General features: G+C 43.5%; 1 protein-coding gene across 14 annotated transcripts in view; it reads left to right on the forward strand.

The window, feature by feature from the left end:
- LOC137626304 (uncharacterized) overlaps positions 1-16,844 on the forward strand; it is a 455,153-nt gene that overhangs the window by 252,796 nt on the left and 185,513 nt on the right. For all 14 annotated transcript variants that reach the window (XM_068357415.1, XM_068357417.1, XM_068357404.1 and 11 more), the window contains 3 exons: positions 2,285-2,474; positions 2,642-2,744; positions 2,885-3,022. In XM_068357415.1, coding sequence (XP_068213516.1) covers positions 2,285-2,474; positions 2,642-2,744; positions 2,885-3,022 — 431 coding nt within the window. The remainder of the gene's footprint in view (positions 1-2,284; positions 2,475-2,641; positions 2,745-2,884; positions 3,023-16,844) is intronic.

A 16,844-nucleotide genomic window follows, 5' to 3' on the forward strand; every position in this document is an offset into this window, starting at 1 on the left:
TGCAAGGAAGCATTTACAGTTATTTAACACAAAAACAAAACAGCACCTTAATAGAAAAAATAAATTATCATCACACATGGGCTTAAAAACTCACTTATTTAACAGTATCTAACTTTACTCGCCCCTGGTGAGTAACTATTTGCTCTGCTGTAACATATAATTCAATGCTTTTATAAAGAAACCAATTTGTACAGTATATCATTAATTCTCCTTGAAATTTATCAACCAATGACTGTGTTTGGTGCTACTGTTAGTGAGCTAGCCAACAAATGTATCATATCATTCAAAGAGCTATTTATACTGAATAAAATGCACTTACTGGATAGGTTAATGGATTTCAGTTTTATTTTATATTTCTTTTATAAATAAAAATCCAACATCTGGTTTTTTATAGTATGAAATTTAACATATTTATCAAGAAGGTAATGGATCAAGTTGCCACCTTAAACATCGTATTGGGTCTTGTTATATTTAACAAACTTAAGTGTTATCACCAGTCAGGTAGGTAGGTAGGTGGAATTTTCACTAGATAGACAGCTTACGTTAGTCAGCCATTCTCACTTGTCAGCTTATGTACAGTTGAACACAGGAATTCCTGGCACACCTCATTCTGAGGAAGTGCACCTTGTTACACCCGTACTGTGCAGCGAGTAACCAAACAGATATGTATGTAGAGATGGCAGAGGTGGTGGGAGGGGCTTCGCACAGAAACTTTCAGTACAGTAGAGGGGTGACAGGGTGCGCTTCCTCAAAGCAAGGTGTGCCAGGAATTCCTCTATCCAACTGTACCTCTAAACCCCCCCCCCCCCTCCTCAAACCTAAGCCCAAAAATTTACAGCCATTTGTAGAGGAACAAAATAATTAAGAGAGAATCAAGTGTTTTGACTAACTATAATAATGTTTATAATAAAGGTGCCTCACACAAAAGAAGTCAATCATTAATAATTGATCTTGCAAAGAAAATTGCCTACTAAAGGGAATCAAATTTATTCTTTCATGGTCAGAATAACTTTCTTTTTCACAACTGTAGTTATTATTCAGTAGGTTTGGAGATGAGGAATCATATACTGTTCATGACCAGTTCACTTATTTAGAAAGATTTTCTCAATTCTTATAGTTTATCATTACATTTATGCTAGTTTTTTTATTGATTTATGCTATATTTTAACAATCAACATTACATGTATACCTCGGGTTACATCGATTACTATTGTACTTAAGCCATTTTATTCGACTTAAGTCTGTCCGCCACAGATATTGAAGTTGTAATATTACTAGAAAAGTATTAAAAGTACATAAATCATGTTACTGTGCAATAAATAAGAATGAAATTTTATAAAATTGTATGGAAATATATACATTTACAGTAAATTTTAATAGCGTAATCATCATAAATCTTATAGAACGAAATATGAACACATCTGTGACTCAGTATTGTTGTTGACGTCTTATTCAGCAGTCTTTAAGAGCTTAAGGCGTTTTCCATGGTAGTTCCAATAAACAAAAAGTTTAAAAAGTTAATTGTGCTTTTTTAAAGCATTTTTTCATTCTATTTTCCAATTTCAAGTGTATTTTAATACTCAACAACTATTTACTTCTTTTTATTTTTAGTTGTGGACAGCCAATCTCAAGACATTATCGAGAATGTATCGTATACATAATTTCTTAACTCACTCAATACAAATACCTAATGGAAATGACATCAGCACCAATTGATTTTAGAATATCATGCGCTCTCTCTCTCTCTCTCTCTCTCTCTCTCTCTCTCTCTCTCTCTCTCTCTCTCTCTCTCTCTCTCTCTCTCTCTCATTCATATATATCTGATGTAGGGCAGGGTATACCTGTAGTTCATTTTTTTTATTTAAATTTTTTCTCTCCCATTACTGATGTAGGGCGAGATATACCTGTAGTTCATGTTTCTTTTCTCAATTTTTGTCAAATGAGAGCTCTACTGTTGTCAAGAATAAGCACACTTGTCTGCACAGAGCAAAATTTAGATAAAAAATCAGGCTAAAAATATATTTCAACCTGGAAGTATTTAACACATCTTATAGAAAAGGACACATGTTATTTTTCAATGTTACCAATGTTTGCTAATTTTAGATAAAAACTTCGTGTGAATAGCTCTACTACATGCTGTCCATATTGTAATGAAATGTATATGAAAAACATTTAATAAGGGTATTTAATGGTTTTCCATTATCTACCATGCTGAAAAGGTAAAAATTTCCTTGTTTGAATATTTACTGTATTAAGAAAATTACATTTTACCTTGCTGACATAGTTCGTGGAAAAGATGGCAAGCAGGCACGGGTGCTCAGAGAACGAATTAGTCAACTCATTGTTGACAACGAAGAGTTACGAATTGCCCTTGGAAAGATGCAGTTTGCAAGTGTTCCTGATGGAGACATTGCTGCATTCAATTCTGCAATTGAGAATAACTTTAATCTTAGACTTGCTGTTGGAAAGCTCAGGTAAGTTTAAAGTGTCTTTTATGAGCTGATTCAAAGCCTTCATGTAATTGCTGACTTCCAGCTGAGACATATTGAAACATTTTATAGTTAGGTGCCTATTAAGAAATGGGAAAGAATTTTAAAAGATTGTGTACATGAAATATATTTAATTTAAATTTTTTTTATAGCCATCTGGTGCCCAGTCTACAAGAGCTCAAAGTGTCTGTAAATGAGCTTCAGTCTGAAAATCAGGAACTACAGTTACAAGTAGGAAAGATTCGATATCAACAGGTAAGATCATGTGAATTATTGTTATTCTGTATTTGGGAATATGCAAAATTTTGACATTTTCATGGGATTTTTAAAAATTTATGAATCCTTATGAGTCTGGTATACCATGTAATTTTTGTCCGTCTCTTGATTTATTTCAGCAACCACTTCCTCAGGAGTTGAATGCTGTTGCTAGAGAAGTTGAAAATCTACAAAAAACTGTTTTAGAAGCATCATTAAAGAAAAAAGCACCATCTAGTCTTCCTAACGCCAAATCATACCTTTCTTATATGACTGAGGTAAAAGAAAAATCTTGTTTAGAATAATTTGCGACCAGACGTACAATATGTTACACTGATCACAGCAAAGTATTAAGATTCTGATTAATGAAAATCATAGAATTTACTGTTCGCTCTTTTTAATTGTTTGGTGGAAGTGATATTCTTGAATTTGAACATACGTGTTATAAGCTGTAATAATACGTTAAAGAACTTATCATTACCTTTGATTTTTCTGGCGAGTTAATTATGTATGTGTACTATATTTGTTCCGACACAGATACAAACCTTCGCTATTTATGATAGGGTATTACTTTTGGCGCAGCTGAAAGACGAGCCATGATAATTTTAGTGAGGGATAACTACCCCATCCGCTAGTTAGTGGGTGGGGGGTGGGGTAGACTGGCTACCCCGCTCACTCACACCTCTCGGCTGAGTAACCACTTTACTTTTTGGCACAGTAGAGGACGGACATGCTGCCCTTGTCTCCCGCAACACTTGCCTTGATGATTCTTTATTTTTATTTTTTCTTGTGTGTTTTCATTTATTACATATTTGTTCCAACACAGATACTTACCTCGAACTACTTTCTTAAGAGTTACCTGTAATCTCCTCTCAACCGACCAGAGTTTTGTATAGTATACCCTACCTCCGTTTTCTATGGAGGACTAACCCAGGAGTAAGGAGAACGTGCCCTGAGGGTAGACCTGAGCTAGGTCGGCGTTAGCTTGGGTCCCGCTAGTCAGTAAGTTCTCTGATCGCGTCGTGATACCATCACGCCGCTCTCATTCTCTTACGACCCTTTGTGTCCCGACTCGTGTGTCCCACGTGGTTACCGCGTGGTATCTCTGTGCTTATCCTTGTGTTCTCGCGTGTTCACTGCCTTTCCTTGTGTTTCCCAAGTGAATTCCTTGATTATTCCCTTCGTTCCTGTGTCTTGTGGTTGTGTGCGATGGAGCAGATCCGCCGTTGTCCTGGGCCTAGAGCCGGAAAGTCGTGTGGAGCGTTCCTTTCCAAGCCCGAAGTGGACCCTCATTCCCTTTGCTCTTCCTGTAGAGGCAGTGTGTGCTCGCCGTCGGATACGTGCGATGAGTGTGTTAGCTGGAATGAGATCCAGTGGGTGCGTTATGGCACTAAAAAGAAGTCGTCGAAACGTTCGCCCAGGAAGTCTAGCATCTCTTCGCCGTTACCGTCGCCCAGTGGATGGTCCGACGGGGCTTCTGTCTCGCCTTCCCCTACCCAGAGTAGGGGACGAGATAAGTCCGTTGCGGGGAAAGTGCCGAGGGCTCTTCCCCAGGAGTCTAATGTGTATGAAGTGGGGGTTGCTGGGCCTTCTCAGGCTAGTGGGGAGCCTGATAGTGCTGTGTCTGGGGGTTCTGGAGACTCTGCTCTTGTGCTTGGGGGGCACGTCTCCTCCGACGACCCCATGTGGAGTAGTAATGTTGTGCCTGTTTCTTCGCCCGCTTCGTGGGCCTGTGTTTCAGGTACTTCAGCGGCTGGTGACGCCCAGGAGAAGTTGGACTCTACGGTAAGTGAGCCCTTCGGGTGGAGGCTCCCTAAAACGCCAGGTAAGTCCCCAATGTGGATGGAAGAGGGCCTGGATGCCTGGTTCCCTAGTGTAGTGCGTCCAACCTCTTTTCCAGCTCCTCTGACGGCGGTTCCGGATTCTTTCCTACAACCCTCAACCTCTGGAACTCAGCAGGTCGCGAAGCCCTCCGTAGCCCCCGCTCCCGCCCGTCGATCGGGTTGTACAGTATCGTCGGGCTCTTCAGATGGTGGTTCTTCGATCTCTTCAGAAGGTGAAGCGAGGAGGAGGCGCCGACGATGGAGGGAGCGGTCCAGGAGCAGGCGTTCCCGCTCAAGGTCCCGCTCAAGATTCAGTAGAAAACGGTCCCGGTCTCCACGGAAGAAGTACAGGAAGAGTAGGTCCCCCGATGGTGATTGGGTCTTCGTTTCCCGTAGAAGTGATTTGCAGCGTTCCCCTGACCGACGGTCCAGGGATTATTCGCCGCGAAGGCCATCTTCCAGCCGCAGATATGACCCTCGCAGGGAGCAATGCGAGAAGGCCTCTTCAGGCAGGCGTAAGTCTGCGAAGCTCCCGGCTCACCCCCGCCCAGCGGGGGGAGCCGTGCTTCCGCACCGGCAGCCAGGGCGAGTCAGCACAGCTGGCTCGGCCCTTGGACTTAAAGGAACGGTTCCCTCCGTCGGGTCAGCCCACGGGATCCGCGTCCTCGTCCTCCAGAGAGATTACACGGACGGTAGTCCTCGCCGGCACGGCGATGCCCGTCCCGGCCCCCAACCCTGGTGCGGAGGTTCTTGTCGGGGCAGACCACTACCACCGCAGGGGAGTGCCTGTTGACCCAGAGCCGAAGTGCCCGGTAGGAGTGCCCGGTGACCCGGCTCCTCGGGATCAGGCGGAAGGTACTGCTGACAGCAGAGAAGGTTCCCCGACCGAGGACTCGGCGTGTCGGAAAGTAATAAGCCTGATACGAAGGCATCATTGGATTGAGGAACCTGTTCCAACCGACGAGGACTTCTGGAGGTCCAGCCTGAGTCGGTTGATGGAGGCACCCGTCCAGCAGAAAGCCTCCCTGGCCCTGCCTGTGGCCAGAGATCTAGTCCTGGGACGGGCTCACGTTGATAAAGTTGTGGCAGGCAATGCCAAAGCTCCCAAAACACAGAGGTCCTCGAAGTTGCTACAGGGACTCAGGTCCCAGAGTAGGTTCTATGTGCCAGAAGGACAGCGGCCGGGAGCCTGCAAAGTGGAGCCTTCCCTCGAAGTTCTGGGACAGGGTGCCCCGGAAGACAGAGCCTCCTCGGCCCCGATTTGCTTTTCGCAGTCGGAGGCAGCGATGATGGAGGAGATGTCGAAAGACTTGGTGCACGTCTCCTCTTGGTTGGACTGGTGGGCTTCCACGCTAGTAGGGGTACAAGCCACCTATGACTTGACAGACCCGGAGCAACAGAACCTACTAAAGGAGCTTATCATCTCCGGAGGCAAGACTCTGAAGTTCTTCACATATCAGTCCCTTGCCCTTTCAGCGAACTGGGTTCTGCGCAAGAGGGATACTATCCTGGCGAAGCTTTCCCGGAAGATCCTGGACCGGGAGGCGAGGGCCATGAGGAGCCTTCCTGTGTGGGGTGAATCCTTGTTCCCCTTAAAACAGCTAGAGGAGATAATGGAGAAGGTAGCTAAACTGAAGGAAGTGGGCGCTCCCAGACCTCAACCGGTAAGGAGGCCCCCCTACAAGAGGTCAGCATCAGACGGGCCCTCTACTTCTCAGGCCCCTCCTAGCCTGACGAGGAGAGAAGCTCCTTCTTCCTCGTGGGCTTCAGCGCCACAGCCCCCCCGTAGAGGAGCTCCAGCAGCGTCTGCCTCTTTTAGATCAGGGTATTTGGCTTCCAGGAGAGGCCGTTCAGGCCGCTCCTCCAGGAGGAGGTAGAGTGGGAGGCCCCCTACTCCTGCCCAAGCCTCAGGTTGGGGGATGCCTCAGACGACATTGGCAAGCATGGAGGGCTCACGGAGCGGAACCCTGGACAGTATCCGTACTGAAGGAGGGGTACAGGCTCCCGTTCTTAACGGAACCTCCACCTTTGATTCCGGCCAGCCTGACGGAGTGGCTGGCACCCAAGGACCCGCTGAAGAGGGCAGCCCTTCAAGAAGAGGTGTCCACTATGTTGGAGAAGGGCGCCATGGAAGAGGTCCTACACCCGGGACCGGGTTTCTACAGCCGACTCTTCCTGGTAGAAAAGGCGACGGGGGGATGGAGACCGGTGATAGACCTGTCAGCTCTCAACAAGTTTGTCTGCAAGACGGATTTCAAAATGGACACTCCGAAGTCGGTCTTGCAGTCCTTGAGGGAGAAAGACTACATGATGACCATAGACCTCAAGGACGAGTACTTTCAAATCCCGGTCCACCCCTCAAGCCGAAAGTTTCTCCGAGTGAAATGGGGTGCCCAGATCCTGCAATTCAAGACCCTCTGCTTTGGGTTGTCAACTGCTCCCCAGATATTCACGAGAGTCTTCACGACAGTCTCGGTGTGGGCTCACGAGCGGGGTATTCTTCTCATCCGGTACCTGGACGACTGGTTGCTCCTTTCCTCCTCAGAGGACGTTTTGAAGGAGCAAGGTGTAAAGCTTCTTCAATTTTGCAAGGATCTGGGTATCATGATCAACCCAGAAAAATTGAACCTGTCTCCCTCCACCAGGATGACCTACTTGGGGATGACACTGGATTCCCGACTAGTGAAGGCCTTTCCGTCAGAGGAATTGGTAAGCAATCTAATAAAGATCCTTCTGCCTTTCCTTTCGGGACAACCCAGGAGAGCCAAGGACTGGCAAAGGCTAATAGGTCATCTGGTGTCATTGGAGAAACTGGTTCCCCAGGGGAGGCTCAGGCTCAGGGGCATCCAATGGAACCTGAAGGGTTCCTGGAACCAACTGGACTCGCCCCAAAAATTAATCCCAGTTCTGCCAAACACAATACCCTCCCTGGAGTGGTGGCAGTGCCGGTCGAATACGCTCAAGGGGATGCCCTTCGCGACCGAGCCTCCCGAGATGCTCCTATTCACAGACGCCTCCAACGAGGGATGGGGAGCACATCTCCTCAACGAGACGGCGAGAGGAACCTGGACGGACGTGGAGAAAGGCCTACACATCAATGTCCTAGAGTTGAAGGCAGTCCAAAAAGCTTGTCTGCAGTTCATCGAACTACTAAGGGGAAACACTGTGGCATTGATGTGCGACAACGCCACAGTAGTCGCGTACATAAAGAAGTAAGGAGGCCTCAAGTCAAGGGAGTTGTGCGATCTCGCCCTAGAGATCCTGGATTGGGCGGAGGCGAACCAGATAGTGTTATTGGCAAGGTTCATCCCCGGGAAGAAGAACGTCCTAGCCGACGGTCAAAGCAGGATGGGTCAGATAGTGGGAACAGAGTGGTCCCTCCTCCCAGAAGTAGCCAGGCTCATCATTCAACGGTGGGGTTCCCCAGTGATGGACCTCTTTGCAACCAGGCTGAACGCACAACTCCCCGTGTTTTGTTCTCCTGTCCCAGACCCAAAGGCAGCCTTGGAGGATGCCTTTCAGCACAAATGGGACAACCTAGACGTGTACGCTTTTCCCCCCTTCACGTTGATCAGGCAAGTGCTCAACAGAGTAAGGGCTGCCCGAAACTTAAGGATGACTTTGGTAGCGCCCTGGTGGCCGGAGAGAGAGTGGTTCGCGGATCTAAAAGACCTGGCATGCCTTCCTCCATGGCCACTCCCCGACAGGCCAGATCTTCTACAGCAACCACACTTTCTCAGGTTCAACGACAACCCACAGTCTCTACGCCTTCACGCCAGGAGACTATCGAGCGACTCCTGAGGAAGGAAGGATATTCGTCAGGAACTGCTAAGAAGATGTCGCTTTATCTGAGAAGGTCGTCGGCAGCGGTCTACCAAGCGAAATGGGCATCTTTTACGAAGTGGTGTGCTTCAAAGAACATCAAGCCCCTCAAAGCCTCAGTCCCAGATATCGCACACTTTCTAGTACAGTGATGCCTCAGGATACGAAAGTAATCCGTTCAGGATACGGTTTCGTATCCTGATTTTTTCGTATCCTGGGTCGCGTTTTACATGTAAATAGCCTAATCCATTCCAAGCCTTACAAAAAGTCACCTTTTCTTTCATAAACACGCTAAACTGTAGTAATAAACATGCAATGCAGCCATTTCTATCATTCAATAATGAACCCAACCGTCAAAAACAGCCCAATCCATAACAGAAACCACCATGAGATTATTCAATAATGTAGTTATAGCCTAGTTATCCCCTCCAAGCCCTAAGAAAATGGTCCATTTTCTTTACTACTGTATAAAAGTTATGGTACTGTATGTAAAGCATTTGGATCAGTGAAGGTGTATTGTTACCTGTACACCTAAATTAAGGGTTGATACCTTGAAAAAAAGGTACTGTACTCTCGGCGACGAGTTGGGATCTCGTAAGCTTTTCGTATCCTGAAAATTTTTTCGTATACTGGGGCATAAAAATCTTTGTATCGCTTTTCGTATCCTGAATTTTTCGTAAGCAGAAACTTTCGTATCCAGAGGTATCACTGTATATCTCAGAGACGAGGCGGGGATGTCAATCCCAGCTATAAAAGGAGTACGTGCAGCCTTGGGTCAAGTCTTCCTTCTGAAGGGCATCGACCTTGGCTCCTCTAGACACATCTCTATGCTTATCAGGAGCTTTGAACAGACCTGCCCTCCTCAAACTGTTAGGGTGCCTCAGTGGGACTTGGCTAGGGTTCTGAAGATGTTAAGTAGCCCCCCGCTTGAACCGATGAAAGATATTGTAGACAGGGATCTCACTCTCAAGACGGTCTTTTAGTTGGCCTTGGCCTCTGCGAAAAGAGTAGGAGAGATCCATGGGCTGTCTTACGACGTTTCTCATTCGAAGGGGTGGAGAGAAATCTTCAAGTTCGTCCCTTCTTTCGTGGCAAAAATCCAGAATCCAGCAGTCTGGGATCCTAGTTCGAGGGGTTCTCACTGCCAGCCATTCCTAAGACTGGGAATCCAGAGGATTTGAGGTTGTGCCCTGTCCGTGCCGTTAGGAAGTACCTTGAGAGGACTGCACATCTCCGGCTGAGTATCAAGAGTCTTTTCGTCTCCACAGGTGTTACGAAGAAGCAGGTATCGAAGAACACCATCTCCTTTTGGTTGAGACAAGTTATTGCCAGGTCCTATAAGGAGGAGGGACTGGCCCTGCCAGGTACTCCTAGGCCCCATGACATTAGAGGCCTAAGCACTTCCTTAGCCTTTGAGAAGAACATGGCAGTGGGCCAGATCCTTCAGGCGGGCACCTGGTCGAACCAGTCGACCTTTACTGCCCATTATCTCAAGGATTACTCAAGGAGGTCTTTGGACGGGTTTTCCATTGGGACAGTCATCTCCGCGCTCCAAGCGATTTAACGGTGAAGCCCCAGGTGCAATCGTGGATAGCAAAACCAGGAGACACAGGTTCGTTCCTTTTCACCCTAATCCCCGTTTTCCTATCCCTACCGGAGATAACCACACATATGCAACCAATGAAGAACACGTCTCTGCAACTTTGTCACTGGACTCAGCATCAGAAAATGTTTTTAAAGGGTGAGTACTTAGACACTAAGGTGAGCTCTTTGTGTAGTTTGCCCTACCGTTCCCTTTCCAGTTTTTATTTTATAGAGCCTAGTTCATATCTAGGTTACTTGTCGTCCGCTTAGCTGGGTCTGAAGGTCAGGAAGACACTCCCACCTCCTAAAGTGTAAGTCTCCTAAGAAAGTAGTTCGAGGTAAGTATCTATGTTGGAACAAATCAAAAATTTTAAGTAATTTTGATTTTTCCTAACATACTTACCGAGAACTACTTTCGCGTAATGGCCCTCCCTACCTTCCCCGAGTGCCTTTCTGCCCTTGCAGGGACTTTTTGCACCATCCGAGGAACTTACTGACTAGCGGGACCCAAGCTAACGCCGACCTAGCTCAGGTCTACCCTCAGGGCACGTTCTCCTTACTCCTGGGTTAGTCCTCCATAGAAAACGGAGGTAGGGTATACTACACAAAACTCTGGTCGGTTGAGAGGAGATTACAGGTAACTCCTAAGAAAGTAGTTCTCGGTAAGTATGTTAGGAAAAATAAAAATTACTTAGAATTTTTTATATTTGAGTGTATACAGTAGGGTCCCGAATTATGCGAGAATTTGGTAGATCAATGACCTCATATAAATGGAAAATCGCAGATTTCGAAACACACAACTAACAGAAATAATTCCATTGGGGCCATGGCAACCAGCAACTTGCCTATTCAAATGTGTTTACTACCCATTTCCAATACTTTCTATGTACTATACTGTATTTTTTTATAATATCAAATTGTTCTTGTAAATAAATGAAACTTTTAATATACTTTAAAGTTCTAATAACTTGAAAAAAGGTTAAAATTACAACCAGGATAGGTGTAAACACCGTATATTTCCCGTTATAACATGACCCAAAATACAGACAAATTTTAATGTTTGTCATATCTATTGTATAAGACAACTGGTGAATAGCAAAACCATCACTCTATAGACTAGCATTTGTTGTATCATTGAAAATCTAGAATTATCAAAATAAAGGGGATTTTATATCATGCGTTTCCTAAACACGTCAAAAAGCATGATAAAAAACGACAACCAATGTTTTGTTTACGTTTATCTCTGATCATAACGAAGAAACAGACGCATTTACACATCTGTGTATAGGTTAGTTTTTGCATCCACAGCAATCTTACCAAGTATTGATTATATGTTGATTTTGTTATTACCAATGTTCTACTTAATTTTTCTTAGGACTTCCAAATGAATGAAATGAATGCCATTTATATAATGTTTTTCTTTTTGACGCCGCCTGAAACGGAAACCTTCCATTCATTTACTGAACGCTCCATCCTCGATCATAATAAACAAACGAAGGCATTAAACGCGCATGATGAAAGTGATAAATAATGATATCAAAAGCTTTTAGTAAATATATTATTACAAATATTATTTAACGTATCTATATAAAATCCTACATACGTCACAAAGCAGGAAAACTATTTTTTTTTTTTTTTGGCGTTTAATCATCAATAACAAACTGCCGCTAATGACAGAATGATAAATTACAATAATTCTAAACTGTTACTAAAGATGATTGTCCATTCCATATCCAAAATACTTTTCCTAACTTAAGTTATAAGTCAACTTGTACCCCCATCAATTATGAAACCATCTAAAAAAAAAAAAAAAAGTAAGAGAAGAAGCAAGTACTAGGCCAATTTTTAAAGTTGTCGAAAAATTAAGTTACCGCTATAACGTTCGACGTGACATAGTGCGAGATTAGAGAAAGTAAAGAAAATTGAATCATAATTGATTTTCAATGTAAATGAAACTTTGAGAAGCAACAAAAATTCCATTAGAGAGAGAGAGAGAGAGAGAGAGAGAGAGAGAGAGAGAGAGAGAGAGGGGGAGGGGGAGGGGGGAGGGGGGAGGGGGAGGGGGGAGGGGGAGGGGGGAGGGGGAGGGAGAGGGAGAGGGAGAGGGAGAGGGAGAGGGAGAGGGGGAGGGAGAGGGAGAGGGAGAGGGAGAGGGAGAGGGAGAGGGAGAGGGAGAGGGAGAGGGAGAGGGAGAGGGAGAGGGAGAGGGAGAGGGAGAGGGAGTGTGTGTGTGTTGTTTTAAATGTAATAAAAAAAGTATAGGTTATAACACATTGGTGTTTATGTAATTTCGACTGTATAGATGGTTTGAATAAGTTAAGAAATGGTATAAACAATACTTTGTTAGTGTATTCGTACGCGCATATTCTTGAGACCGTCAGCTAGACGTCAGCTGATCTGATCACAGCCAAAAGTAAAACAAAAAGAAGTAAACAATACTCGATTTTTAAAACACACCCGAAATTTAAAAACAAAAGTACTGTACACGCTTTCTTAATGTGCAATTAACTATTTAAAGAGTAGCAATTTTCTAGAATAAAATGATGTTTCCCAAAAAATAATGGTTTGCTGATGAAATCGGATGCCGTATTTTAAGCTACGATTGAAATGGATGTATACACGGTATAATTTTTTCGTTTCGTATTTATTTGACACAAAACTGATTTTGGTTTCTTCATCTATTCGTAAGTATTGTATAACACGAGAGAGAGAGAGAGAGAGAAAGAGAGAGAGAGAGAGATTCAGCTGTTGTAATCGAATGTTTTTTGATTCGTGAGGAATTGATCGCCACAACTAACAATAGTCATGTTAATTTCATTCTTAAACTCGGGTTGCCATATGTGAACTAAGGTTTTATTTCTTACAGAGAGAGAGAGAGGGAGAGAGAGATATTTTTATTATTATACCGTGTACTCTACAAAACCAATCTTTGCAAATCAAATGTTTACTGTTTGAATATGACAAAATATTGCCGACTCGTTACCGAAGTTTAGGCTATTCACTGCCGATAAACGAACCCAGTCTACTCTTGAAAACCTTGAATGCCCGAAGGGAAAAATAAAGCTTTTATATATACTGTACAAAACAAGAATAATGCTTTAATATACCATCATTAACACTACCATTATAACTATCGAAAGGTTGGAGAAAGATAAAGATTGCCGAGAACGTAACCACATTTCTGTTTACATTTTGTCAGTTGGACTCTCACAGTTAACAGTTGATTTCATTGTTGATGTGGAATTTTATCCTTAAATAGGCTATTTATTATGAAATTATGTTAATAAGATGTGATGTTAATATTGTTTTGTAACATTTATTATAAATCACCATATTTAGGGCTACCAATAGACTTAAAAAGACAATATATTTGATACATTTTGTAGTGCTTGACTAGCAGACTTTGAACAGCTTCGCAGATACAGAAAATTTATTTTTGAAAAATAGCGATCGCATAAAAGGGGAATCGTATAATTCAAACACACATAATTCGGGACCGTACTGTATATGTATACAGTGAGCCCTCGCTACTTCGCGGTTCGACCATCTCGGATTCACCCCTTCGCGGATTTTTTTCATAACGCATGTATATACAAAAATCGCGGATTTTCCGGAAATTTCGAAAATACCGCGATGTGACCGATGGTGCGAGATTGGAGAAAGTAAGGAAAATTGAATCATGATTGATTTTCAATATAAATGAAACTTTGAGGAGCAACAAAGATATCATTTGTTAGAGAGATAGAGAGAGGTAAGGAATGGGAGGTAGTGAAAAGTAGCCCACAGAGAGAGAGAAGAGAGTGAGTGTGTGTGTGTGTTGTTTTAAATGTAACAAACAAAAAATTTTTATAGGTTATAACACATTGGTGCTTATGTAATATCAACTGTATACTGTAGACGGTTTGAATAAGTTAAGAAATGGTATAAACGATACTTTGTTAGTGTATTCGTACACTCTCAAGAGCGGCAGCTAGACGTCAGCTGATCTAATCACAGCCAAAAGTAAAACAAAAAGAAGTCAACAATACTCGATTTTTAAAACACACCCGAAATTTAAAAACAAAAGTACACGCTTTCTTAATGTGCAATTAACTATTTAAAGAGTAGCAATTTTCTAGAATAAAATGTTTCCCAAAAAATAGTGGTTTGCTGATGAAATCGGATGCTGTATTTTTAGCAACGATTGAAATGGATGTAAACTCTGCATAATTTTTTCGTTTCATATTTAATTGACACTAAGAAAACTAATTTTAGTTTCTTCATCTATATGTAAGTATTGTATAACACGAAGAGAGAGAGAGAGAGAGAGAGAGAAAGAGAATGAATCAGCTGTTGTAATGGAATGCCGTGTTTTTGTTTCGTGAGAATTTCATCGCCACGACCATATCAACAACATACTGTACTGAACTTTACAGTATTATACAGACTACTGTAATATGATAAAGTAAAATATTTGTAATAACCTATTTTATATGAAATGGGGCTATTTTTTTTTTTTTTAATTTACATTTACATATGTAAAACAACTCTCTCTCTCTCTCTCTCTCTCTCTCTCTCTCTCTCTCTCTCTCTCTCTCTCTCTCTCTCTCTCTCTTTCGTAAATTGTTTTCCTGCTTTGCTACGTATGTATGATTTTATATAGATACGGTAAATAATATTTGTAATAACATATGTTCTAAAAGCTTTTACTGTAATATCATTATTTACTGTATCACTTTCATCATGCGCGTTAAATGCCTTCGTTTGTTTACTGAGCGTACTTTATGACGCCGTCGTTTCAGGCGGCGTCATAAAGAAAAACATTTCATTTGGAAGTCCTAAGAAAAATTAAGTAAAACATTGGTAGGTAATAACAAAATCAACATACTGTACTGAATAATCAATATAATCGATGCAAAAACTAACCTATACACAGATGTGTAAATGCGTTTGTTTCTTCATTATGATCAGAGATAAACGTAAACAAAACATTGGTTGCCATTTTTTATCGTGCTTTTTGGCGTGTTTATGAAACGCATGATATAAAATCGCCTTTAATATTTGTGCATGTTTTAGTTTAGGGTACTGTAGTACATGCATTAAGTGTTCTGTACATTAAAGGGTAGTTTGTTAACAGTACTACGTACAAGGGAAGGTTTTAAAAGTCTGAATATACATGTTAAATAAATAGGTAAATATGGTGTCACTACTTCGCGGATTTTCACCTATCGCGGTCGGGTCTGGAACCTATCTACCGCGATAAACGAGGGTTCACTGTAAATGGAAATATTTGTTGCTAGATTTGTGTAACTTTAATTGGTGTTGACATCGTATCCAACTGCCTCCGCCGTAGGGAGTTCTCATTGCCGCCCTTCCCTGCGACTGATGGTCGGCAGGTTCTCAACACTGCCGTGTGTTTGTTTCATTACAGTTCTGCTCCCTTTCGAGGAATTATCTTACAAGGAGGTAACAGCGACGTAGAACACAAGGCCGAGTGCTACAGCCGCCCTGTTCGTTATCCTGCGCTCTATGTGGTAGCTCGTGTGCTGCCCTCATTACGAGGTAGCATTCGCTGTCAACCTTCAACTTGATGTTCCTCCTCTGAGGGGAACTTCTCTCTCTCTCTCTCGCGAGAGAGAGAGAGAGAGAGAGTGAGTGATTTTTGTTTATGCCTACGCTTTTTTCCCATAGAGCTGGGAGAAAGTTTGCCCTAGGCGATGTCCTCCTTCAGGAGGACTTCTCTCTCGTTCGCGAGAGAGAGAGAGTTCTTACGCCTATGCTTTTTTATCATAGAGCTGGGAGGAAGCTTGTTTTAGGCGATGTCCTTCTTCGGGAGGACTTCACTCTTGTTTGCTAGAGCGAGATTTTTAAGCCTATGCTTTTTTCCCATAGAGCTGGGAGAAAGCTTGTCTATGGAGATGTCCTCCTTCGGGAGGACTTCTCCCTCATTTGCAAGAGATATTTTACACCTACGCTTTATTCCCATAGAGCTGGGAGAAAGCTTGTCTTAGGCGTTCTCCGTCGGGAGAACTTCCCTCTCGTTCGCGAGAAATAACTTGTAGGAGCTTGCTGATCCACCAGGGGTGGTGGCAGAGCTTTCTCCGAAGCAGGTTATCCCTTCAGGGGAACGAGTCTCTCGTTTTCGTGAGACGACCGCCTCTGGGCATCGGCAGTCCCCCGTTACACTTATGGATCTCCTTCAGGGGCGGAGCGAGAGCCTTCTCTTAAGCAACATTCTCCTCAGGGAGAACAAACCTCTTAGGCGGAGGTGTTATCTTGAACCTTCGTCATGTAGATTCTGCGGGTTCTTATGTCAGTAGGAGTCCTTCGGGACTCCGCTTGAAACCTTCGGGTTTCAGTTACGCTAAACCTTCGGGCTCTCGTAACAATGGTAACGTTGAGCCTTCGGGAACTTATGCCATCAATCACGCTGACCTTTCGGGGTCTCGTGACAGAGGAACCGAGGTTACGCTGATCCTTCGGGGTCTCGTAACTTTAGTCACTCTGACACTTTGGTGTTTTGTGACAGGGAAACTTCGGTTTCTCGTTGTGCTGACCCTTCGGGGTCTTGTAACATTAGTTACGCTGAACCCTTGGGCTCTCGTAACTTTAGTCTCTCTAACAATCCGGTGTGTTGTGACGGAAACTGCGGTTTCTCGTTACGCTGACCCTTCGGGGTCTCGTAACATCAGTTACGTTGAACCCCTAGGGCTCTCGTAGCTTTAGTTACTGACACTTCAGTGTTTTGTGACAAGGAAACTTCGGTTTCTCGTTACGCTGACCCTTCGGGATCTTGTAACATTAGTTACGCGGAACCCTTGGGCTCTCGTAACTTTAGTCAATCCGACACTTCGGTGTTTAGTGACAGGGAAACTTCGGTTTCTTGTTGCGC

The sequence above is a fragment of the Palaemon carinicauda genome, chromosome 2, assembly GCF_036898095.1.
Source record: "Palaemon carinicauda isolate YSFRI2023 chromosome 2, ASM3689809v2, whole genome shotgun sequence".
NCBI classification, from domain to species: Eukaryota; Metazoa; Arthropoda; class Malacostraca; order Decapoda; family Palaemonidae; genus Palaemon; species Palaemon carinicauda.